Raw genomic sequence first — 27,506 nt, 5'->3', positions numbered from 1 at the left:
TCAGACACTTTGTTTTGCTGAATACTGTATTGCAAGTACCTAGAACAGTGCTTGACACAGAGTAGGCATTCAAAAAGTGTTTGCTGAATGAGGAAGATCTTCAAGTTAGAACGTGCTTAGTCAATGCAAATAAAAAGAACTGAAAGGTCAAGAAGATGAGAAAACAGAAAGAAAGCATATGCATCCCAGAGCACTTTGAAGAACCATCATGTGAAACCACCATCAACCCTTTTTTTTTTTTGCGGTAGGCGGGCCTCTCACTGTTGTGGCCTCTCCCCTTGCGGAGCACAGGCTCCGGACGCACAGGCTCAGCGGCCATGGCTCACGGGCCTAGCCGCTCTGCGGCATGTGGGATCTTCCCAGACCGGGGCACGAACCCGTGTCCCCTGCATCGGCAGGCGGACTCTCAACCACTGCGCCACCAGGGAAGCCCTACCATCAACCCTTTTTGAGGAAACATAGAGAATGAAAAAATTATTGGAGGACTAGGAATAGGCAATTATTGGGCCTGTTTTCAAAACACAAAAAAAGAAGCAGAGGAATTAAATGTTGAGTATCAGGAAAATTCTAGAAAAGGTTATTAAACAGCTGATTTGTGAGCCTTTAGCGAGTGAAGAGGTGACTACTAAGAACAATAATGGGTTCATGAAAATATAAGTCATGACAGGTACACCTAAATTTCATTTTTGATAGGAATGATCTGCTAGAAACTAGCAGACTCATAAAGACTCAAATATATTGTTACTAAATGTAAGCAAGACATCTGCTATGATTATTCTTCTGCATAAGGTGAAGAAATAGTTAACTGTGGTAATATATAGCTCATTGAACAATGATATCTGAGGTTTACATTTATCTCAGTTAAACATTTTAATCAGTGATCAATTGTAGAAAAGGCAAGCTTATTGAAATGTTGATTCAAAGCTACGAAGAAAAGTGGATCTGGATTCAAAAAGGTCCTCACAAACTGGAAGAATGACTTGAAATTACAATTAAGTATGCCTCACATTTAGATTCAGAAAATCAAATGTGTGGACACTAGATGAGGAGTCCTAACTTATGGACAACTGTATTTTCTTACATAGTTAATCTCATTTAATTTATTCTCACAACTCTAAGTTTTGATTTTAATTTTAGAGAGGTGATATATAATGTAATGGTTAGGAGTATGGATTCTTAAGCCTTAATGCCTGGGTTAAATCACAACACTACCATTAACAAGCATGGGCAAGTCACAAAACCTCTTTGTGCCTCTCAGTTTCCTCATCTATAAAATGGGAATGATTATATTAACTACTTCATAGGGTTGTTATGAGGATTAAATGAGTTAATATATAGGAAGTGCTTAAAACATAGCCAACAGTGTTAGCTATTATAGATATTATTTTAGAAATGAGGACCCAAGGCTTATAAAGGCTTTGTGTAACTTACCCAGGGACATACAACTGGTTGAGTATTAGGGCTCTTTCCATTGAAAATAACCTAGTGGCATTCCTAGATGTCTTGTTTTAAAGGGACACTGACAAAACTACAGTCTAGGGCTTCCCTGGTGGTGCAGTGGTTGAAAGTCCGCCTGCCGATGCAGGGGACACAGGTTCGTGCCCCGGTCCGGGAAGATCCCACATGCTGCGGAGCGGCTAGGCCTGTGAGCCATGGCCGCTGAGCCTGCGCGTCCGGAGCCTGTGCTCCGAAATGGGAGAGGCCACAACAGTGAGAGGCCCGCATACCACAAAAACAAACAAACAGAAAAACTATAGTCTATTTGATGGGTCATCTGCAGGAAGTGAGGGTCTATAAAATCAAGGCATTTAACTTATTTGGTGACCCTTAATGTTACAAGTTAAATATTTTAAATTATTAAAGAAAAAACTAACATTCAGCATCAATCAAAGAGAGAACTAGTCATTTCATGAGGTTACCTGTTCATAATGTCTAAGGAGTTAAATGACCACCTGTCACAAACAAGGCCCCCTTACAACATATGTTGGATACTATATTCACTGAACAGGGACAAATGAACACTTTTGCTCAAGGTCTCCCAAATTAGTAATCAGTGAAATAAAAAATTTCAGCAGTATTTTTATTTATTTATTTATTTTATTATTTTATTTTATTTATTTATTGTTTCTGGCTGTGTTGGGTCTTCGTTGCTGTGCGCAGGCTTTTCTCTGGTTGCGGCGAGCAGGGGCTACTCTTCGTTGTGGTGCACAGGCTTCTCATTGTGGTGGCTTCTCTTGTTGCAGAGCACGGGCTCTAGGTGTGTGGGCTTCAGTAGTTGTGGCTCGTGGATTCTAGAGTGCAGGCTCAGTAGTTGTGGCACACAGGTTTAGCTGCTCCGTGGCATGCGGGATCTTCCCGGACCAGGGATTGAACCCGTGTCCCCTGCATTGGCAGGCGGATTCTCAACCACTGCACCATCAGGGAAGCCCCTTCAGCAGTATTTTTTTTTTTTTTTTTTGCGGTACGCAGGCCTCTCACTGTGTGGCCTCTCCCGTTGCGGAGCACAGGCTCCGGACGCGCAGGCTCAGCGGCCATGGCTCACGGGCCCAGCCGCTCCATGGCATGTGGGATCTTCCCAGACCGGGGCACGAACTCGCATCCCCTGCATTGGCAGGCGGACTCTCAACCACTGTGCCACCAGGGAAGCCCCAGCAGTATTTTTAAACTTAATGTGGACAATGTAATGTTGCATATCAGATATCCCTTCCATAGATTTTCTAATCATTTGTGATAAGTTTAAAAAAAATCACACTTATATAATGTCACACTATACCTTTTTGTTGGCCTTGGCACTTTTGAAGATTTACCAGGTTTGCATTTTTCCTCTTCTCTTCTTCTTGCCAACTCCTCAGCAGAGAGATGCTAAAAAAAAACCATTTGATCAGAGTCCATCAACCACTGAGAGGGAAAGTTAATAAAGAGACACCACAGCATAAAGCTAAAGAGCACAGATTCAGCAGACAGAATGCCTGTCTCTGCTACTTACTAGCTGGGTGACCCTGGCCAAGTTACTGAAGCTTTCTGTGTTTCAGTTTTCCTCATCTTTAAAATGAGAACAATAATAGTAATAATAACAATGTCATGATGTTATTGTGAAGATTAAATGAGTTAATGTTTCCAAAATATTGACAATAATGTCTGACACAGTAAGTCCTTTATAAATATAAAATAAAATAATTCTCTTTCATTTCACTTCTATTACCAATCTTATATTCCAGCCCTTATGAACTATGTACCTTTTCCAGAATATATCTGGTATTTTCCTATGTCTGTACCTTTGCTTATGCCTCTCCTTCAGCTTGGGGTTGCCTCATCCACATTTCCACATTTTGAGATTCTCCTGCTCATCCTTCAAGTCACAGATGAAAAATCACATCTTCTGTGAAACCTTCCCTGATCACAACCTTTGGGAGGACCTTATATTTCTTGGGACCAATCTCATGGAACTTACCATAGGTTTTATCTTTCCTACTAGAAATGTAAGTTCCTGGTAGGCAGGAACCATGTGTTACTAATTGTTGTGCCTAGAATAATGCTCAGATGTGAGGCTGGGGGCAGGGAATGGGGAAGAGAAAGAAGAGAACTAACATTTACTGAGTACCTGGTGCATGCAAAGGCTTACTGAGTACCGAGTATTAGGACCTTCATACATTTTATTTCACTTAATTCTCACAACAATCTTTGAGGGAGATGTTATTATCCACACTTCATAAATAAAGCCCTGAGATTCGGTACAGTTACCCAAGGTAACAAAGCCAGTAAGTACACATTCACATATTATTTCCATTTGACTGCACTGGTTGTTCACAAACAAATTACATATGCACAGAACACATTTGTGTGTGCACGCGTGTGCGCGCACATACACACATATACTCACTGCCTATGTTTCTTTTTAGGACCATAATTTTTGTTAGTAGAAATAATACTTTAATATTTGTAATTCAATTTATGTCTAATGCATGGAACAATATTTTAATTGGTATATCAGAACACCATTCAATGACTTTACTGAAATGAACAGGGCACAACTCCCTGGCACCTTGGCAGATATTCTGGAGCTAGAGACCAGAATATAGAGACAGATAATCAAAGTTCTGAAAATTAGTCAAACTCCTAGTTAACTGTACCATCAGTGCCTTCTCTGTTGTTTACTGATGACTTCTAGACAAACAAATTAACATGGGAAAGAGACATATAGATATATACACACACACACATAAAACAAGTGTAATATATGTGACATTAAGATATACAAATGTATACTGACAAAACAACTTTCACTTTTGAGTCACCTGAAGGGATCAAAGTTACCTCAAACGTTTGTCCTTCTAAGTCTTTTGCATCACACCAATTTCCCCATGGGTCTCGGACCCTACGTCTCCTTGTGCGCTGTGATGAAATTAAAAATAAAGCAAAAGGTCACAAGACTAGCTTGGAGAAATCACAGCACATTAATACACAAAACCAAAATGATAATTTTCTAAAATTCAATTTCTCCATTAAAATACTATAATACCTGATCAGCAATGCCTGACTATATTTTATTAATTTACATTGAATAGTTAGTACTCTGCTCAGAAATGAATCAGTGATGATTTTCTAAATTTTATTTCAATTTCTCTTTAATTTTCATTTCCTTTCACCATTTGGGAGTTACATTCTAGGACAAGAATATTTTTTAGGACCAAAAAGAATCACCATGAAAATTATGGTAGAAAACTTGCAAGAACACACAGCCAGAGGTACAATATTGAAAACTAGAAGCAAAATAATTATATCTCAGGCTTAGGAAAAGATTGCCTAGTTAATACAAATAGTAAAAAATTATGAAGTTGGTTGACTGGATTAGTAATATCCAGTTTTGCAAACATCAGTACTGAAGCCTTTAAAATGGACCGGCTGCCAGTAGCCAGTGTATGACTAGCACCACCTCCAGCAACTGTATATGAAAACATCCTTTCTTAAAAAAATAAACTAGGTAGAAATGGTTTACAGCCTAAACACTGAGAAAAATACCTACTCTATCATCTATACTTTTTCCATTTATCTTACCTATTACCAATTTAACCTATTTTATCAGTAAAGTCAACAAGACCACAATATGACTCTGCCTTTTAGGAGACTTGTTGGATCACTTATTTTCAAAATAAGATGCATGCATTTTAAAATACTGTAAAACTCACTAACCTCAAGAATTAAAAAATAAAGGCTAAAATATTTTGAATGGTACTTCTACAAAGCTAAATCTTACAGTAAGAATTTTCAGCAAACAAAAAACAAATGAAAGAAAAAAGAGCTAAACTGTATAGTTTTAAAAGATACATTAGATACAGAAATCAAAACAAAACAGTCTAAGACCACTTTAGCGAAACATCATGCTTCTGCGTGAAGTTTGTGAGTGAATTTTTAAATTTTGGGGGTTTGGTTTTTGCCTCATAAATCAACATGAAACTGAATGGAAACCAAATAAGTGAATGGCTTGGGTGAAATAAAAGCGAAAACCTGTTCTTCTACTAGATGGCCATTTGTTAAACAGGGGAAGAGAAGTAGGCATATCTTTCTTAACAGGGTAAGGAGCAAACAGGAAAGATCATTTAGTGAGAGAAGGGACTGCTTACCATAGACTGCAGACGCTGGGCAAGTTGGTATGCTTCTACTGTGTCTTTTCTGTCTCTGATTCGTACTTTATCAACTGGCTGTGGCCTGTTATATACAGCCTGTTCTATTGGAACCCAGGAAAAAAACAATCTATTATTTTGTGGAACTCATTTGTTAAATAGGAAGGCACACCTATACTATTAATTATAAGCCAATATCTAAGTTTTTTTTAAAATATGAGCTTATTTCCACAATACACATTTGACGTGCTACTTAGTAGTTCTCACATAAAAAAAGTATGCTGTTATTATAAGGAAATCTCAATAAAATGAAACATTTAGGAAATGGGTCATTTGTTTAATTTCTGATTAAATGAGTGCTAAGCCCACTTTGTTAACTTTGCAAGTCTAATACAGTAAACATGATTTCATTTTTCTTTTAGTGGCTAAGGAAGGTACGACACCTTAGTTTTCCTGTAAAGCCAGTCCTAATACCGTGCTTTGGGCAAACAAGGATGCTGAAATGTAGGACAGATCCCAGGGCAGACTATAAATTCTCTCTCTACATGAAATGAAATAATCTCTGACAGGAAGTTTTCTGGTTGTCTTTTCATAGACACAGAATACAGAATACACTCCTCTCAAACTATGGGTTACAAGATTCTAATTAACTTATCACTTTGCAACTATAACTATTATCTTTCTTCAAAATTGTCACGTTAATTCAATAAAAGGGAGGAATACATTTAAAAATATGCTTAAATTTGAGAAAAACTAGGGTGAAAGAAACTCTATCACGAAAAATATTTTGGCACTTTTATTACATTTAAGTGTAGAGGTTCATAAATTACTTTCTTTATTTAAACACTGCTAGACAGTATTTCTAGCATTAACACAGTATTTCCAAACCAAATGGGCTTTGATTGGACTTTTCATAAAATTACTTTTACTTGACAAAGAACTGTATCCTTAAATCATTTCTGCCAGTTAGACTGAATATTCTTCCTTTAAAATCATACCACCAATTTTCAATGTAGGTTAAAAGGAAATATAGTTTATCAACAGAAATGTTTCAAAACAAAATCTCAATAATACATTTATTCTATAACGTTATAGCATCTTTCTGTATTCTATATCTATAAGTCTAACTTGAATTCTAACTATCAAAGAAATTAATGGGTGCTATAAGGATAAAAAATGTCGAGTAAAAGATGTTGTTGGGTTTTTATTTTTACCACATCCAAAATTGATTGCTCCTATCAACTCGAGGTATGTATGAATCCGTCCAATACAATTAACATCCCCACAGTTCTTCAGGCCAGGACGTACTGAGGTCTTATTTAAGTATTTCGGTTTGCATATCTCCCTAAGAGATGGAAGTACAATTATTTTGGATAAATAAAAACATAAAAGAAGATTTCTGGGGGAAACTTTTAATATTTGAAATATTTTTAAAATGTACCCCCTCTCAATATGTAATGTGTACAGACAACGTTAATACATAATACTCAAGTGTACTTTCTTTTCTGAAATAAAATATCTTTCAATGATACAGTAACTTACAAGTATACTGTGAGTTTTACAAGTATCATATCTTCCCCAATATTAAATTCAATAGATTTCAGTTATCCCAGGACTCTGAAGTTAGAGCGTTATTTATCTACAGATCCAAATGCAAGCCTGAATCTTTGAATAAAAAGGGTGTATTCATAATATATTGAAAATATTTAGTATTAGACACTCTAATTTTTAATAAATTGCTTAGGTTCATTTACTTTTACTTTGCTGGACAACATCTTTTAATTATAAGCTACCTTATAAATGCTTAAAAGTTTTATATTAGTTTTTAATCATTATGCTAGTAAATATTAAGTGCTCTCAGTGGAAGACAGAAACGGATACTACAGGGCATTCTAAAGGAATCAAGAAACGCACAAAGACTATGAAAGAAGTAAGAGGTTTCCATAACAAAACACGTATTTACTAAATATACTTAATGTACCATGTAAGATGGTACAACATAAAGTTTAAGTAACAGAGAACTTAATAACTGTAACAAACAATTACTGAGTGCTTATAACAGATGTTGTACTAAGGTTTATATACAACTCTACAAAGCAGATTTTATCATTCTTATTTTAGAGGAAAGGAAACAAGTGGGTGAGAGGGATTAAAGCACTGACTTAAGGAAGTGACAAGATTCAAACACAGACTTTATAAACCAAGTATTCAGATATATCATATAACATAGGTATTTCTTAATCAATCTTTATTCTACAAATATTTATTTTGTGTCCTATACACCAGGCACTGTTCTAGGCACTAAGGATACAGAGATGAATCTGAAGTTCCCGAACTTACAGACCTTACATTCTAATAGTCAACAAGTTAATGAATAATATATACTATGTTGTCAGGTAGCAGTATGTGCTAGGAAGACACAGTAAGAAGGATAAGGGGATAGAAATGTGTACAGACTATTTTAGATAGGGTGCTTAGGGAAGGCCTAAGCAGAAACCAAATTGAAAATCATAAATTCTACAGAAGTTCAGGGAGGGTAAAAAGTAATCTGTGATGTGGGAGGGTATCAGAAGTTCCATTACAAAGGTGAGATTTCAGTGTATCTTGAAAGAAGAGTAAACAGACTGTGCAAATGAAGGCAAGAAAGCCGGAATGGGCATGGTATACCCAGCTACCAAAAAACTATACGAATCTATAAACTGTACTCGTCTAATTAAAGATTATCCAAATTGAAAGGCTTTAAACAAAGAGCTTAGTACTAGTACAGCACTGAACAAATAGTAAGGCCTCTACAAATTATCTGTTTATGATATAATGATGATTCACTCCTTCAATCTGCCTCTGTATTCCAAGCATTGTTCTAAGCACTAGGGACGTAACAATGAACATGGAGCCTACATTATCATGGGGGGTTGGGGAGAGAGGAGACAACACACAAATAAAAATATAATATTTTCAGTGGTAATAAGTTCTATAAGATACATAAAATGCAGGGTTAGAGAATGAGAGGGAGGAGATATGTGAGTTACTGTAGACACAGGGTGGTCAGAGAAGGCCTCTTATTTCCCTTGAGCAGAACTGAAAGAGAAGAGGAAGCAAGATTCACCAAGATCTGGGGGGAAAACATGCGAGGCAGCATGAAAAGTCAGTCAAGGCCCAGAGTTGAAAGTGTGAAAATAATGGGTCAAGACTGCAGTCTCTGGAATCACCTTCACCTAATGTGACCTGGAACAAGTTCCTTTTCCTCTCTGAACCTCATTTTGCTCATCTGTAAAATGAGGACAAGGCTGTCAAGAGGACTAGAGATGACTTAAATACAATGCACTGCATTTGCTAAGTATTCAATAATGATAGTGATTACTATTTTAATAAAATATTCCCCTAAACAGGGAGTTAACTGCATGTGCTTTTATGGAAAGGATCTTTTAGCAACAAACAAATCTAGCAGGACTTTTTTTATCTTTAAAACTTTAACTCTTCTATTTTTTTAATACTGCCTCCAGTCTCTAAACACTCTATTTCTGAAGAGAACAGGTTTGAGTTCCTGTTCAAAACATTCCTTTTTGCTTTCACACTGTTTGGCTAAATCATCATACTGAAACAGCAATATTTAACTGGTTTCATGAACTAAGGCAAATGACATTAGGAAACTACTGCCATATAACTTATGCTATCCATATAAATTATTCTGCCTCATAAATCCAAAATTCAAAGTAACAAATGAAATTTGATTACAGTAACATTAAGTAGTCACTGATAATTTATAGACACTTTCAAATTAGTCATTATTTTGTAGCACTTTTATTTTGGCCATTCATGCTCTTATTTCCAAAAACAAAATTAGATACCAACAGAGATTTAATTTAATTTGTCTTTTTTAATAGTGTGACTTAGGCAATGTGGAATAATGGCAAGAGTGATTTACAGAGCTGAGACTTGCACTGAAGTCCTTCTTTTGTCAGCAGCTGGTCTGTATAATTCAAGGCGGCTCCCTAAACCTCTCCTGACCTCAAGATCATTCTATCAAATAGAGAAAATACCACCTGCCTATTTTACAAGATTGTTGCGAGGAATCAGATGACAGAGAAAAGCTTTCTGTAAACTATAAAACACTATGCAAATGTCAGGAGTGGTTCCTTATAGGTATTCTTTACTTTGATACCACTCTTACCTAGAATTTTCCTAACCTCAACCATTTGCGAGATAAACGAGAGTCAAGAACAAGAAAAAAATCTTTCTTTTAGAATAGGGCTATCTTTAGATTTCAAAATACTTAATATTGTGTGGGTAAAATGAAAGTTACTAATTTATGAAAGTTACTAATTTAGTAAGCCTGGTTGTTTTCCTTTGGTAATCTTCCTAGGTTACAGCAGAAGCCCTCTGTAAAGATGGCTCTACACAATTCTGTAGCTCCTAAAGCAATAAAAATTATGCATGTTTGATGATGCCTTAATTAAACTATTATGAAAAATGCAAATCACCTTCAGAGCACTTAAGCTAATAAGGTGGGAAGTTTTTGGTTTGTTCCCCATCCCTGAGTAAATAATTCAAATAAAAGGCACTGAAAATTTAGAGGGTAAACTTAATATATCAAAAAATTCCTGTATCCTGATGAAGGAATTATTAACACATTATGTCACAAGTTCAAAGCTGAAAGCATTTAAGGCAGCTATTTAGAATGGTTTCTGAAATCTAGCTACATTTAATGATACTATCCTGTCACCAAAGTTTCCTCTCTTTGTACCTCAAAGTACATCATAAACTAAGAAAGACATTCTCCCCCCTTTTCCCATGCAGTTAGTGTTTTCTTTATCTTCCTAACATTGTCCTAAGAAATTGCTTCTTAAGGCAATCATCTATCCCTTTTCTTCTAGGACCACAGACTCTTAAAGAACAGACAGATGGGTTAAGATAGCTATAGATGACAATATTTACCAAAACTTTCAAAAGATTTCATTATGAGAAATTGTAAGTTTTGCCTATTGAAATATATAATATGTTAAAGCTCTCTGGAACACTAGGAATATAAAATACTAAATTCTGCATAGGCTTAAGTAAATACTCTAGAGTATCACAAGTTTTAAACCAGCACCAAAAATATAATTTTTCCTTACCACTGGTCCAAAATATAATTCCTAATTTTCAAATAGCGTTCTGGTGTTTTAGCTTGGCGTCCCTCAAAAAACTCAGGAATTGCTTGTTTTTCTTCCTCTTGAATGATATTTCTATCAATTTCTATTTCTTGTTCTGGTGGCTTAAGCTCTTCTTCCTCATGGCTCTCCTCCTCCATTTGGCAGGAAGAATGAAAAAGCAATTCATTATCACTCAAGTCTTTCTGAACTTCACAAGGCTCTAGAGAAGGTAACTGCCTGGCATCATCTATTATTCTATTTCCATCATGCTTATTACAGTTTGTCATCAGTTTATTACATTTCTGATCATGTAATTCAACTGATTTTTGGTCACTGGTGTTGTGATTTTCAGTCCAAAATGTATTTCCTGAGCTTGAAAGTGTTTCCATTTCACCTTGCTTTATATTCTGAAGATACTCCTCGGAAGATTTAGAAATGGGATCTTCCTGGCTGTCAGAAGCAATGAATTCTCCTTTACTGGTTTCACGACTTTTATTTTTAGAGATATCTAATAAGAGATCACTGCTAAGATTCTTTTGGGGAGCTTGAGAAGTCAACTCATCTGTCTCATCTGTGATGTCTACTTCTTCATCATCAGATAACTTTTCAATTTTTACAGCATTCCAGTTGGGATCAGCACGACCCCTTAAACCTGATGGTGTCCATGCCTTTGTGCCTTCATCTTCATTTTTCATCTGAAAACCACTGCTGTTTTTCTGATTTGATGTTTCCTTCTCTGGACCATCTGATTTTACCTTATTAAAAATCAAGATAAAACCTCCATAATATTAGCATTTTAAAATGTAATCACTGGCACAAAAAAATAGGATAGATACAAAATTATTAAACTGAGTACATGTCAATGGTATATTATACCTTTATTGTGCTTTTCTTTGAAGGGTTTACAACTGCATTTTAAATGTAAAAGATCATCATTTCAAATTTCCATAAATATATTTGACTCATTCGTGGTCTGGTGATTTTTATTAATCAAATAATCATGACCTACTATTCAATACTTAATTTTCAATATTAAGTTTAAAACAGGAATCTGGCTCAGATCAGCCATACAGAATGAACCAAACAACCGTCATACAAGATATTCTCTAAGATATTTGTAAAGGCTTATTTCTCAGAATGTCTGATACCTCAGCTGATCATTTTTTATAATGCTAAAAAATCCTTTAAAGAAGTCTATCTCACATATCTTCACTTAGTAAATTAAAATCATCTTTTATTTAAATACAAAGACAATAGAAACAAACTGGTTTTTGCAGGTTCATTTAATGTAGCTCCAATATTACAGAACTTATAATTTAAGGCATAAAATTATCTATCATATCTGCTGTTATAAACATAAACATCTTGTAATGCAATAAGGAAAAGAAAATAAATGTCAATGAGTATATATGATTTGAAATAAAACCTTTGTTACCTATAGAGTTTTTGAAAAATCTTGTACGACTGATATACCCAAGGGATGACAGCTTCCAAAGAGAGATTATTTATAGATCCTTTATCACAATAGACTCCCAGGATCTCATATTTGAGGTTACCTGGCTTACTATGTAGAGGAGAAGGAAAAGGTAGCAGGAGGGAAAAGGAGATTTGGACATTCAGCCTGAAATAGCCTTTAACAACCATGCTATTTATTTGAAGTCTCCAGTTTTTAGCTTAAGAATTTAGATAAAATTTTGCATTATATTTCATTATATATTGTTTCTTTTAATATTAAAATGTACCCTTTCACCTCAAGCCTTTGAGTAAAACTGACACTACAAAATGCCCCGCACATTCTAGTCTGAGGAGCATGGGAGTAAGAATAACTAAATTAGGCTTATTCTGTTCCACAATACCTTAACCTTAGCAGGCTGTCTTGAAAATGCTTTTGCTGATTAAGAGGTAGTAGATGATTTATTTACAATGAATCCATTCCATTACTTACTTCCTATGCCCAAATGACACTAAGTTAGATAAATCTTGTATACAGGGTAAACCCCATTACAGCTGATCCTTGAACAAGGGGGTTAGGGGTGCCAACCGTCCACACAGTTGAAAATCTGCATATAACTTATAGTTGGCCCTCCGTATACGCAGTTCCTCACCATCTGCAGTTCCGCACCAGCAGATTGTGCAGTGCTATAGTATTTACTATTGAAAAAAATCCACATATAAGTGGACCTGCTCAGTTCAAACCCTATTTACATTAAAAGAAAATGTGGCGCTTCCCTGGTGGCACAGTGGTTCAGAGTCTGCCTGCCGATGCAGGGGACATGGGTTTGTGCCCCAGTCTGGGGGGATCCCACATGCTGCGGAGTGGCTAGGCCCGTGAGCCATGGCCGCTGAGCCTGCACGTCTGGAACCTGTGCTCCGCAGTAGGAGAGGCCGCAACAGTGAGAGGCCCGCATATCACAAAAAAAAAAAAAAAAAAAAGAAAAAAAAGAAAATGTAAATAGGGTCAACCCTATTTACATTAAAAGAAAACACCAAATTTCACTTAAGGGCCAACCCTATTTACATTAAAACACTAAATTTCACTTAAGATACTTTCAAATTCTACATAATTATGTTTCGAGAACTCAAGCAGAACATATTAGAAAAATTCTAAGTATCAAAACTACATGGTTGAATATAGCACAAATTACTTGAAAGACTAAGGAACTAGACCATAACTGTGCATTTCTGAACACTGCAATTTATTAAAGTTTTCAGACAATTCTTCATAATAATTGTACAAGTTTCATTGCTATTAAAAAGATTTTTGGCCCCTAAGCTCTAATCATTCTTAAAAGTTTAATGCAAACATTTGAAAAGAAATTTAAATTTCCAGGAAACAATGACCTCTAAGGTTTTCTCTTTGGAATATTATTTGCTTTATAGGATGTTTTTGAGCAATTAATATTTTGTCCTATTTAACTGCATGCAATTAAGTGGAGTAAAATAATAATACCTATCTAATAGCAATACTCAATACATTGAATATATGCTTTGAGATTTCTGAAGACAAACATTTATAGGGTACTTTATGGGTATAAAGTACTTTCACTATAAAAACTTTGAACATTAAGACTTTAATGCCTGAATTAAAGAAGTATTTCTGCTTATTAATTTTATTTATTTTAAATATTATCACTAGGGTATTTTATTCTGCTTACCTTATTTTTAAAGTACTGTCTGGCATAACTCTTCACTTGTAAAACAGTGCGACTTCCAATTAGCTTTGCAATTTTGGTCCACCTTCGGCCAAATTTAGCCTATGTTATCAAAATGGAAAAGAAATAGCTTTTGATTAGCTTACTTAATATTCCAAACTACTGCCATATTTTAAAAAATCCTATCTTTATTTATTTTCTAAAGCACACAATGAAGCCTCACATACAATACATAGTTAAGACTCCTAAAATCAAAGCCCACATTCTTCTTTTCAAATCTTGACTTCTGAAAACAGACCAAAATGATTTAGAAATTTGTTTTCTTTTCATAGCTACCTAAATGAAGACCCATCACTTCTATGTATTCCTAACATTATGTATTAGTAGTGTACATTATGATGTTCCAAATTTAAGATAACTTAAAAGAAAGTGCCTGAAAGGGAGGCAGGTTATATCTTCCAATTATAGAATCAACTGAATATGTTCTGACACTAATTTCAAAATATTTTTTTTACCCAGATCCCGTCTGTTACAATAGCTATTACATGTTCCATAGCAGATACTTTTACACTATACAGATACCACAGTAAACTGACTTAAAAGAGTGAATCACAAATGAAGCGACCTGCAACCAAGATCTCCCTACACCCCTCCACTGTCAAAGGCTGTATACCTACTTATACTGAAGCTGTGCAGGGAAAAACTAAGAACTTGAGGGAGCTCTGGTGTGTTCTGCAGTACAGACAGGAACACATTATAATTTTAAAGCGAGACAGGATTTTTAGCTATCAAGCCTATCATTTGATACATACATCTCCTTTACATTATCTCCAACACAAGATATTCTTTACTTCCCGAAGTAGCTCAACAATCCTTTTTTAGAATTCTTAAAACTATTTAAAGAAAAAAACCCCACAAAAACCCACATTTCAGAGAAGCTGATTCCAGGGCCAGATTTACAGGTCAGACAGTCATGACTTATGGCAATAAGTCATCTTCAAAGTTCTGACCTAAATGATAAACCTTAATTTATACACTTATTTCTGATTCATTAGAAAATCTGACATATGGACAATTTCTTAAAACTGAAAGTACTTCTGAGAAAATGATTACTAAGTATAAATTAACTATTTAAGATTGTTCTTAACTAATACCTAACTGAGATCAACTTACTGAAGATTTAGTTATCTGTATTGTGTGATGAAGGCAAATAGGTGACTTGGTAACATGGATCACTTTTGGAAACAGGAAGGATTTGGGTAGTTTGACTAGTTAGGATTGCAGGGGCTTGGACACTACGAAAATTGGAGAGGGGACACTAACAAGAGGAGCAAAGAAAACATTTACCAATTTAAAGACAGAGCAAAGGGACAAGATAGAGAAGGAAAAATCTTTCATCATTCAGTACCACATAATTTCCTTCTCTCAAGCCTGACAGAATTCAGTCTATAAACAAATGATACTAATAGGTTAAAAGGCTGGGAATACAACCAATGGTTCCATGTATTTTTGTGGGAAAATATTCTAGGTTTAAAGTATCTATGTATATAGATAGATAGGTAGATAAAGATATAGATATCTACATATGTACCTAAATAAACAGACACTTGCTTTTACAGGGACAAAGTATCTTTGGAAGGATATACAAGAACAGATGACAATGGTTACCTGAGGCAAAGAGAACTAAAGGTTGAGACGGGAGTCACAGGGAGACTTAACACCCTACGACTTCACGTACCATTTGAATTTTGAACCATGCAGATACAGCCTTTATAACTACCACCAAAGTCAACAATAACCTAAAAATTCACAACCCGTGTGTGTGTATGGGTGTGTGTGTGTTCTGATCATTGGTAATGAACAAAACACCAAAGTTGTCAGCTATCTTAAATAAACGACTAGTTAATTAGATTATATAAATGATAATCATGCAACAGACTAAAATACCAATATAAAAAACATCAACAGTACAGGAGAAAAATCTCAGGAGATAAAACCCTCAAAACAGTTTATGTATTTATATAAAACATCACAGAACATAGATGTCATGGTGATGTTAACTATAAAAATACAAACACATTTTATTTCCTGTCATCTGCAGAAATATTAACAATGATGTTTCAATTTGCATTCATGAATCCTACATAATATTACATAAATATTCTATATACATAATATATAAATATATAATTTCAAAATTAATTAGTACAATACTGGGAAACATGTAAGAGAAAGATATAATCTACTATTGACAGTTAAAAAAAATACCTGCATGTTTTGTTAAGCTTCATTATATTACGGAGTTTTCTCATAATTAGAAACTTGTGCACATATTTTTTTCCATTATGCAACTTGTGGACATTTAAATAGATCTCAGTGAAACATTCATGCAAAAGTAATGTTACTGGTCTTTAATTACATCCACTAAAATATTTAGACTGTGTGCACAATGCCAAATATCTGAATTAAAAAAAAAAACTCAGCTGATCACCCAGACGGTTCCAAATACACGTTTTTTCCCTAGAGAAAAGATCAGGTAACCAAATAATTTTGCCTTTTAATCCAGGTAGTTGGTGTCATGTATGCAGATATAGTACAATTTCTTGGATTTTATTAATACAAAAAAGGGGTGAAAATCAATATTGATCCAAATCTATTTTAATATTTTATTTACTTAGGTATGAGTTAAAAGGAATTCTCTTATGCTACACTACAAACATCACTCTAACTACAGAAAAACTATAGATATGATCACTGTAATTAGAAAGAAATTTCCAGTCTCTATAAATTAATTTAACCATATAATTCTATCAATATTTGCTTCTAGAATTATTTTACTATAAATTAAAAATTGCTCTATTTACCAGCCCTTGTTCAAACAGCTCTTTTTCTTCTATTGTCCACTTTACTGAGTAACTGGCTGGTTTTGTAGGAGAGTGTACCCTGAGGGGAAAAAGAGGAATTGCAAAAAAATTTCTGAAATGGAACATTCCATATTTATGCAGCTAAAGGTTATACACAGCCATGGGCTACATTTAATACTTTGAATCTAAGAATTAAAAAGAGAAGAAGAAGGCTGCAGTCTCCACCTGGGGGAACAGATTTGCCCTGTCTTGTATACTTCTCTAGCTCAGGAAGATAGGAGCCCCCAAAAACATAATCCTTGGGTCTGAGTGAAGATAATACTAAAAGACATCAAAGGAAGTCAATGTGATAACAAATAGGCTTCCTCAGACTGGACACAAAGCAGCAGATGTTAATATATTTCCAAATCCAGAGTTTAAATTGGCTTGTCAATTGGCATGTCCGAGTTTAAATTGGCTCCAGAAATATCATCTCTCTTATTCTTCTACGTAAATCTATGTAAATATCAAGCCAGAACACAGGTAAAAATACTATGACATTACATTTATTGCTTTTGAAATGCAGGACATTAAGAAATTAAAAATAAAATAGTGATGAAACTCACTAATTTAATTCAAGCAAACCATTCATCTTTTCATTGACTTCATTTGGTTTCTGTTGTTTGTTCAGCAAAATGCAAAAGCCAAAGTCTGCTCAGGGCTCAAACTGTTGGTAATTGGAAATCTACCCTCTAAGGGATTATAAATATGAAAGTTTAGAAACACTAAATAACATCAAACTTTCTTCAATTGTAGGGAAAGGATGTTTATAAAACAGTTAATACTTAATTTCTCTAGATAATTTTTGTGTGTGTGTGTGGTATGTGGGCCTCTCACTGCTGTGGCCTCTCCTGCTGCGGAGCACAGGCTCCGGACGTGCAGGCTCAGCAGCCATGGCTCACGGGCCCAGCCGTTCCGCAGCATGCGGGATCCTCCCGGACCGGGGCACGAACCCGTGTCCCCTGCATCGGCAGGCGGACCCCCAACCACTGCGCCACCAGGGAAGCCCTCTAGATAATTTTTGAAAGCCACAAATTCAAATTAAATTTTTGTTTGAAACGACTGAAAACTAACTGACAGGGCAACAGAAATCAAGTCAATTCCTAACATATTAAAGGGCAGCTTTATAAAAATGTTCCCCACAGGGCTTCCCTGGTGGCGCAGTGGTTGAGAGTCTGCCTGCCGATGAAGGGGACACGGGTTCGTGCCCCGGTCCGGGAGGATCCCACATGCCGCGGAGCGGCTGGGCCCGTGAGCCATGGCCGCTGAGCCTGCGCGTCCGGAGTCTGTGCTCCGCAGCGGGAGAGGCCACAACAGTGAGAGGCCCGTGTACCGCAAAAAAAAAAAAAAAAAGTTCCCCACAAATCCCTAGAAAACCACCTTTTTGTAGGGCCCTAAAAAAATTCCGACAAATAAATAACATAATAAAATTATCTTGTGACATTCCAACATCTGTACAAGAAATTTTGACTTTATATTTTTATATAACCCAAGGTCAAGAGGGCTTTTCCACAGGCCAGCTATTAACTTTTTGCTTAATTTTTCCATAACTTTTAACTAATCAAAAAGATTTTAAAATATAAAACATAAGTACATACATGATTTTTGTTGGTTTCTGCAGACTGCACCACATGAAAAAAGAAAATAAGGAAGCTTGTGAAGAAGTTTTTAAAAATACAATTCAGACTTTTAAAAGTATTATAAATTGATTTTACCTCTTCATGTATTTTTTATCATCTTCCTTTTGATCAAGCCAGAATTTTCCTGGAAGTGACTTTTTGGATAAATAATACCTGTGTAATTATTAAGGAACTTTAAAAAAAATAATAAGTCCTATAATTTTTATGCAACTTAAAGGAGGCACTCACATACTTATGAAAGTCACACTTGAATTCTAGCTAAACCAGGTCTGCAAAAATTATGACAAAAATGTTTATACCTCACAGGGTTGTTATATGGATTAAATATTACATGTGAAGTCACACATGACACAGTACCTGCACAAAATGTGCTACATAAATGTTAGTTTCTCTTATCTTCCTTATTTAGTGGCTAAGAGAAGATATATCCTTAATGTTTTATTTAAATCTTTTCTCCTAAAACACATGGAGAATGTAACAGATGAATCTGATTGGTTATCCAGGGTAATTTTAGGAGTATTTGCTTTCGTATTTCTGAAAGTAACAGAGAAGAGTTTAGGGTTGCTCTCTATCCTAATAAAAATAACAAACGCTTGGGTCAAATTTACCAGAGAGTCTCCCTCTCAGACATTCTAAACCTAGCCTATACTGCAATACTTCAGATTAGTCTGAGATATTCTTCACTCAACAAACACTGTATTTTGTGTACATGTATTGTGTACATGAGGCACTATGCTAGGTACTAGGTGCTGAGGACAAAGAGAAAACATTATTCCTGTCCTCCAAGAGCTCACATAGCTTTTACTCTCATTATTTTGTTTCCAAATCTGGAAATGAACCAGTGACTACTTAAATATTCATTAATCTAGAATGGCACTGTTCAACATATTAGCCAATAGCCACATGTGTAACTACTGAGTACCTGAAATGTGGTTAGTACAAACTGAGATGTTAAGTATAAAATACACACTGGATTTCAGAGTATAAAACAAAGAATGTAAAACATCTCAATAATGTTTATATAGTGATTAAAATTGAAACAATATTTTAAATATACTGGGTTAAATAAAATGTTATTACAATTATGTGGCTACTAGAAACTGTAAATGATATGTGACTTGCACTATTTTTCTACTGAAAAGCAATGATCTAGGCTATAACTGTAATGTTTGGGGAGAGTTAGAGAGGAAGAAAGCCTAAAAAGGGTTAACCTATGATAACTAAAGGTACAAAGACACCCTGAAAATAACATAGCGATAACTGGGAATAAAAGAATAGATATTCTGGCTTAAAGAGGAGCTAAAAGTCCATGAAACACAAGTGAGTTGAAAATAAACCACTCACTACTTATTAGAGTAGTATCAATAACCTTTATAAATCAGAAATCGTTTTGTTCAATCCTTTCATTTTATATATAAAAAAATGGAGTCCCAAAAAAGTTAAGTTGCAAACATCACAAATAGATGAAAGAAATAAGGACAAGAAGCCAGTGGCTGAACTGTGAATAAGGACCTACAACTTCTGGTGGAAAAAAATCTTCCTTCTATAGTTTTATGCTTTTTACTTGGATTGCTCCCATTAATACCTGTAAATCGGTAGAGTAAGAAGTGAGAACTTTTACATATTTTAATTCTATGTCCTTGGACAAATTAACATCTCATATAACTGAAAATGGAGATTTAGACTGAATGATCTGGACTTCGACTAGAGATTCTAGCTGATTTAAAACTCTCTACAGGGAATTCCCTGGCGGTCCAGGGGTTAGGACTCCATGATTCCGCTGCAGGGGGCACAGGTTCGATCCCTAGTCAGGGAACTAAGATCCCACGTGCCGCGCGGCGTGGCCCAAAAAAATTAAAAAATGAAACCCTCTATAATTTCTACTCAATATTAAGATAGTATAAAGAGTTGGTTGACAACAGAAACTCAAAAATATTGAGTCAGATCTCAAACTTAGTGGTAAAACAGAATAGGCAGGTAACACATTATATACTAGCAGTTATATACTATCTAGTAACTAACAGTAGTCTCTTCTGTAAGTTTTGCATTTATGGATTTTTAACCCTGAAATCTTTACTTTCCTCATAATCATTAAAGGATACTCTTCTTCCAACAACATTTTCTCAATGACAGCTCTGTTCTCTTCACTGATGGTGCTATCCAGAGTCCAAGGCTATTAAAAAAAGGAAGAATAAATTTCTTTATTTACTGCTTTTTGAAATTATCTTCTGTTTTGTTAAATAAAAATACACAATACAATGATTACAAATAATAATGCTACCATTTACTGAGCACACAGACATATCTTTGATTCCCACAATAATGCTATGAGATAGGCACTACTTCTTCACAGATGCATCCATAGAGGCATTCACTGACATTTCAAGCAGGAGAGAAGAGACTTGAGCCTTGGATTCCAAGGCTCAGGCTCCTACCCATGATAAAGTAATATTAGGTATTAGGCATTTTGCTAGATACTTCACCTATTTCCAAAACTCACCACAATTCTTTTTTTCCCTTAAGCCACAATCTCTCCTTAAATAATCATACTCTTTTTTAACTCTCAAAACTTAAAAATTTTCAGCCCAGGTCTCTTCTCCAAGCTCTATTTAGACTGTTATAACTAACTGCCCACTCAAAATTTCCACTTGGATCTCTAATAGGCTTTTTTTAAAAAAAATAAATTTATTTATTAAATTTTTAAATTTTTGGCTGTGTTGGGTCTTCATTGCGGTGTGCGGGCTTCTCACTGCAGTGGCTTCTCTTGTTGCAGAACACAGGTTCTAGGCACACGGGCTTCAGTAATTGTGGCACATGGGCTCAGCAGTTGTGGCTCGTGGGCTCTAGAGCGCAGGCTCAGTAGTTCTGGTGCATGGGCTTAGTTGCTCTGCAGCATGTGGGATCTTCCCGGACCAGGGCTCGAACCCGTGTCCCCTGCATTGGCAAGCGGATTCTTAACCACTGTGCCATCAGGGAAGCCCCTCTAATAGGCTTCTTAAACTTAACATATTCAAAATAAAACTCACCATAACATACATTCACCTGCTTCTCCCCCTGCCTTCCCAATTTTGTAAACAGTACTACTAGTCACCAAGCTATTACAGCTAGAAACCCAGGAATCATCTTGGATTCTTTCCTTTTTCCTCAATCCCCACACCCAATCTACCAAGCAGTTCTACCTCCAAAACATAATTCAAATCTGTCAACTTCTACCACAACCTTAGGCCAAGCCACCACCAAATCGTGCTTAGATTCCTACAAATGTTTCCTAACCAGTCTCTTTGATTCCCCTCATTTGCCTTTCCAACCTTGTCACAGCTGTCATTCCCTCCCCTTTCCCACTATATTCTAGACACTGGGTTTCAACCAGAGCCTTTGTGCTATTCTTTCTGCCTAGAATATTTTTCATCAATTCTTCACATATCTACTCCTGTTTTCAACTTAAACGTCACCTCCTCAGTTTCCCTCACCAACTTTATCTAAAGTAGGTTCCCCACCTTGTAACTCTCAGTCAGCATCTTGCTTATGTCCTTCATGATCTATAATTAGTCTACTTGTTTACCACCTGACTCCCCTTTAGAATATAAGCTCCTTGAGAGCAGGACCATGTCTGTCTTGATTACAGGTGTATCCTCCAAACTTGGCCCAGTGTCTGGCACATAGTAAGTACTTGATAAATAACTGTTAAATGAAGAAACGAAGCATGCAACGATCCCGATTTTTTAGATGAAGAAACTAAGGTTCACAAATCTGATAAGTGATAGAGCACTGATTCATACCTAAATCTAACTGGTTCCTAAGTTGATTCCCAAAAGGCCACTTTTGCAAAGTCAAAAGAAGAAAGAATAAATTCCTTCTATTTTTAAGTTAAGAAAAAGGTTTCAATATATTACCTCTGTGACTGCTGAGAACTAGCACCAAGTTTAAAAAAAAAAAAAAAAAAAGAGGTACTCTGGGTACTGAGTAATAGCTTAATGCACCTGATATTCCCATAAAATACTTACAATAAGACCATTCTCAGTTCTCCACGATGAGTCAAGATAGTGGTCTTGTAAAACAGATGCTGTATTTTCATCACTTCTGTAGTAATTAAGAAAATGGGTATGAAAGTGAGATTATACCAGTTAATGAACATAATTTACAGAGCACAGTGATTGGAAGGTTTCAGATGTTAAGCAAATATTTAGTTCCTTTCCCCCCTTAACAGATTTAACATTGCAGATGCCTGCTCTACTTTTGGCCTGTGAAATATATAGTGGCTTTAAGCCACCCTATTTCAATTGCTAAATATCAGACTTCTCCTTCTCCCAATAAACAACTTCATTAGGGAAAAAATATCTCCAGACAGCAACTACAACATATTCTGTGGCTATGAACCAACACTTCAGATTTCTTTTGATGAATATGCATGTGTATATAGGAATTCAACTTTACAATTAATTCTTTTAGTTATATCTGAAGCATAGAAGCCACCCATCAACAGTACCACCCTCAAAATGAAGAAAAAGCAAGGATAGAAGAACCAAAAGAAAATACTCAAAGGATCACAGTACAGTGAAGAGATAAGAAATGCGATGCTTTAGTAACAACTCACATAAAAAAAAAAATTAACTTGGGTTACTTGGGGGCTTTTCTATGTTCATGGGGGATTAAACTTTAATTCTCGCTCTTTTCACTAATTAGAAGTTTCTAAAGTCACACTGTCCACTTCATATGGAAAAAGCCTGAATAGTTAAGTTTGAGGAGGCCCAATCTGCGATATATAATTAAATTTAATATTTGCTTCTGTACATTTTGAGGTTATAAAGTCTCCTAGTTACTGACTTTTCTCAGTCTAGTGTAAAGACTTTGTACCTCTTAGACTGCAAAAACCTATCTACAGGTTTAACTCCATCTGGCATATATATAAGGTTTACTGTCGGTCTCATCCAATAAGAATGTTAGTTCTATGAGAGCAAGGACTTAGTTGGGATGACTGCTATATACCCAGGGCTTGGCATGTAAAAGATAATCAATATTCGCTGAATGACTGAATGAACAAGATAGGTGGGGCACGGATCACACAGGTCTCTAGAAGCTAAGGAATGAAGATTTTATCATAAAGCTAATTGAGGACTGAAGGGAATAACATGATAAGATCTGGATGTACGAAAAGACTGCTCTAACTTCAGAAAAGACTAGAAGGGGGTCAAAGAGACAAGAAGTGGTTAAGATGGAGTGATTTATATAGATACTAGAGAGAGGTGACAGTAACTCAGACCTAAAGAACAAACAGTGTGAATAGGAAGAAGTGAACACGTTTGAGAGGATACTCAGAATCAACAGACTCTGACAGAAGGAGAGAGGTAAGGAAAAGGGATAAAGTCTAGGTCTGTGCCTTGCATGACTGGGTGGATGGTGCCACTCATTGAACTGGGGAACTTGGAGAGGCAGGTTGGGTAAGGAAAGTTTCTATAAAGTGAAGCTGAGGTGCTTGTGGAAAGTCCAAGGGCAAATAGATTCAGAGAATTGGACAAATGGATGTGAAGCTCAGGAAAGAGATTTGGGAAACATCAGCATGTACTGGGTGGAACTTAAGAAACTGTTGTTTTTGTAAGTCAAAAATGGTGGAACGTTGGGAAATTTTCATATGGTCCAACTTAACAGAAATTTAAGTCTTGAGAGCTGGACCGTGTGGTTAGTGAGAAGTCTGACAACAAAAATCCCTTGGAACGTTATGATTTAAAGAATAAGCAGAAGAAATGGAGGATGACAAAGAAGGGAAACCAAAACATTTCAACACCATCTTCTAACTTTGGTAACCAGCACTTAGCAAGGACTTAAAAGTCTTTTCACTTAATCCTCAAGGGTTCCACAGATGTTATAATCAGCTGTAACTACACAATTCAGAGGGGCAACTAAGTGCTCACTCACACCAAATGCCATGTGATCAGAGCCCCCAACACCAAGGGGCAACTTTCACCAGAATATAATGTTAATGATGCTCTGTGGAATTGTGTAAGGCAATGGCTCTGACCATCAGGAACCACTAATCTGTTACTGGTTGCCTGAGACTAATATGATTACAGGTGCCACCAGCAGACTTAAGGCTCAGCAGAATAATGAGAATGGAAAGAAAAAGAAAAAAGAAAAAGAAAACACAATCAGAAAAGTAAAGAAGAACCCATGGAAAGGGGTAAAGCCAATGCTCTCAGATGATCTTTAGTGTTTCCAAGGCCAGCTCATTTCTCTCTGGACTGCAGATAAGAATCCCTCCCATTTATTTCACAGACTTATTGTGAAAAGTAAATCAAATCATGCATGTAACAGCACTTGATCAAGATTAACTTGATCTACACAAATGTGAACAATGATTGTTATTAAAGGCTTCCTGTTCGTTTGTACAGACTCGGACTGCTTTGCCTAAAGATTTGAGAGAGAATGACTAAATGAACTTAGTCACTCCTCACTTTTATAGTGGTTTAGAGTTCGGGAGAATTTACAGAGGCGCTATTATCAGGTTGGACCATGTGAAATTGCTATTTTATAGGTCAAAAATGGTCTAAGATTGGCAGTTTTACATGGTTCAACCTAGAGACTTCTGATGAAGTTGTTCATAGTTACAAGCAACATAGATGGCTGAGTTTAGAATTGAGGTCTTCTGATTCCTGACCAGTCTAGGCCTCCTCCATTACTAAAAGAAGATTCCGAAAGCACATTTTTAAAATGGCATGTATCAACTTCTCTCTCTGCAAGCGAGGAGTCAAAGAGCTAGATGTCTCAAGCTGGAGGATGCTGTTTAAAATCACACTGGCCTGCTCTGCAGGAATTGGTACTAAATAAATTATGACCCCCTCACTGGGTCCTCAAAATACTATCCCTGGTGGGATGGTAAAAACACAACATTTACAGAGCACCTACCTTATGCTAGAGCATATCCCATAATTATTTCATTTGATCTTCACAATAACCGTACATAACATGACTGTCAGCTAACACATGAGCTGAGGCCCGAGGTCACACTGCTAGTAACTGGCACGGTCAACCCAGAGCTGTCCAACTCTAAAATCCAGCCCCTTTCCTTCAAGTCACGCTGCTTCTTGGGAAGTTTTTCATAACTATCCCTACATGGAAAAGGAAACCGGTGGCCGGTAGGGATAAAACGACACGCCCAAGGTCACAGGGCCTGCAAGCGATGGAACAAGACTCCTAAGCTCGGGTACTGTCCAGGGGCCGCCCTTGTTCGTTATTGTTGGGCGGTGGCAGTAATGGAAGAAGGCATCTAACTGCTGAAGAGTGGACAACGTGCTAGGCGCGGCCGGCGCCCTCACGGCATCCCGGTAAGAGGTTAAAGGGCTGTCGGTCACTAGCCTCCGGTACCCGCCCCCTGGGCTCAGGAGGAGCCCGCAAGCGGGATGGGCGAGGCGTCTCCCTGGCCGCTAGGAGACCCTGGCCCAGCCGATGGTCTTCCGCTCCCCTGGCCTCTGCCGGAACCGCGGCCTTTCTAGGATACTCTCCTCACATCTGCGCCCCTCCTCGTCTCTGCAAGACCCAGTCTCTACGCCTCACCCAGACTGTGCCGCCGCTGGCACCACGTCCCCTTCGATATCCACATCCGCCTCTTCAGCCGCCATGATGGGACCTGACCCCAGCCGTCTTCTCGAGAGATCCCGCGAGAGGTGGAGGGCCTGAAGGCGGGTTCCTATGCGTCACGGGGCGGAGTCGAAGCCTCGGCCAGCCCTTCCCATGCTCAGGAAGCGGGGCTTTCAGAGAAAAAGATGCTGCGGAGCCCTGTGCCTTGGTCCTTTTGACTTTTGTTGACTTGTAAAGACCTTGGCAAGTAAGCCAGGCTTGGGTTTTGAAGAGACCGTGCTCTTGCATAAATTCTTTGGCGCCTCACTTCTCTAATTTGTAAAACGGGGATAATAGTAAATATCTAGTGTGCTGAAAAGATCAAGTCAGACCTACTTTGAACTGTGAAGGTGGCAACAGTGACCCTTACTTGCTGGTTTTCTTTCTTTCTTTCTTTCCTTCTTCCTTCCTTCCTTCCTTTCCTTTTTTTTTTTAAGAGAAGGATTATTCAGCACTTATTGAAGTGCTGAACAACATCTGTTTTAAAATTCAAAAGAACATTTTAAGAATGTAACTTACGATTGCATATTTTATTTCATAGAGATCTTTACAATTAATTTAAAAATCACTCTCATGACCATTGATCTTCACAATAACCCAGTGAGGTAAGCAGGACTAGTGTTATCCGTCACACATTACAGATGAGGAAACTGAGGCTCAGAAAGCTGAAATGACTAACATAAAGGATAGACAACTAGTCAAAGACAGAACTGGGACCAGAATCTAGGCCTTTTGGCTCTTTATGAGTACTCACCCTCTACAGATCATGTTGTTAGGAACTGTGAAAGACAAACACCATTTCTCTCAGAGAATTTATGGCTCCTCAAGAGATTAGATATTGGCCTATGTATTCTTCTACCTTACCATCTGTCACTCACATTATTGTAGCTGTTCATTCACTTGCCTCCACCGTTGGATGGTGAATTCATTAAGGACAAAGACTGTGTCTGCTAGTCTTTGCAGTAGTCCATATACTACCAACATTCAACATGGTGTCAGACACACATAAGGTGTGCAATAAATATTGAACTGATGAATGAACCAATCAGTTAATGGAATGAGTTCACTTCCCACACTCACTGTTGTGAGTTTGTCCCATCTCACCTTTGTGCTCAAGCCATAAGATGAGCTGTACTATGAATGTGATGGCAGAAGATGGAGAGAAAGTTTTGTAAAGAGGGAGATCCAGTGCTCAGAAACTGAATAATGCTCCATCCTTAGGTCACCCTGAGGGTGCTTTTCCTGTTGCCAAAGGGCTTTTCCAATGACCAGTCCCAGTGGTAACCGGCATGCCTGTAACAGAGTAGGCATTCTAAGATATTTGTTGGGTGTAATTTACAGCAAGTTTAGATAGATGGATATAACCAGATGGTCAAAAGAAAATAGATGCTTTTCATTGATCTTTACATAGCAGGCAGGATGGGAATGCTGGTAGTACTGTCTGGAT

General features: G+C 36.8%; 1 protein-coding gene across 3 annotated transcripts in view; it reads right to left on the bottom strand.

Moving 5' to 3' along the window:
• The window catches only part of MYSM1 (Myb like, SWIRM and MPN domains 1), a 41,603-nt gene extending 15,507 nt beyond the window's left edge, over nt 1-26,096 (bottom strand). Inside the window, exons 1-12 of one of the 3 annotated variants that reach the window (XM_081222943.1) lie at nt 25,997-26,096; nt 22,453-22,528; nt 20,551-20,621; nt 18,524-18,601; nt 18,407-18,430; nt 16,770-16,848; nt 13,909-14,007; nt 10,736-11,508; nt 6,836-6,966; nt 5,622-5,725; nt 4,315-4,392; nt 2,774-2,862 (exon numbers count right to left, since the gene is read on the bottom strand). In XM_081222943.1, the coding sequence (XP_081079069.1) occupies nt 2,774-2,862; nt 4,315-4,392; nt 5,622-5,725; nt 6,836-6,966; nt 10,736-11,508; nt 13,909-14,007; nt 16,770-16,848; nt 18,407-18,430; nt 18,524-18,601; nt 20,551-20,621; nt 22,453-22,528; nt 25,997-26,061 (1,667 nt within the window). In that variant the 5' untranslated portion in view covers nt 26,062-26,096. The remainder of the gene's footprint in view (nt 1-2,773; nt 2,863-4,314; nt 4,393-5,621; nt 5,726-6,835; nt 6,967-10,735; nt 11,509-13,908; nt 14,008-16,769; nt 16,849-18,406; nt 18,431-18,523; nt 18,602-20,550; nt 20,622-22,452; nt 22,529-25,996) is intronic. The other 2 variants (XM_081222941.1, XM_081222942.1) reach the window with 2 other exon arrangements.
• Nucleotides 26,097-27,506: the final 1,410 nt, after the last annotated feature.

This window comes from Mesoplodon bidens, assembly GCF_964165515.1.
Source record: "Mesoplodon bidens genome assembly, chromosome: 2".
Classification (NCBI taxonomy): domain Eukaryota; kingdom Metazoa; phylum Chordata; class Mammalia; order Artiodactyla; family Ziphiidae; genus Mesoplodon; species Mesoplodon bidens.
Note: the sequence above shows the minus strand (reverse complement) of the source record. Positions and strands in the feature narration are given on the sequence as shown.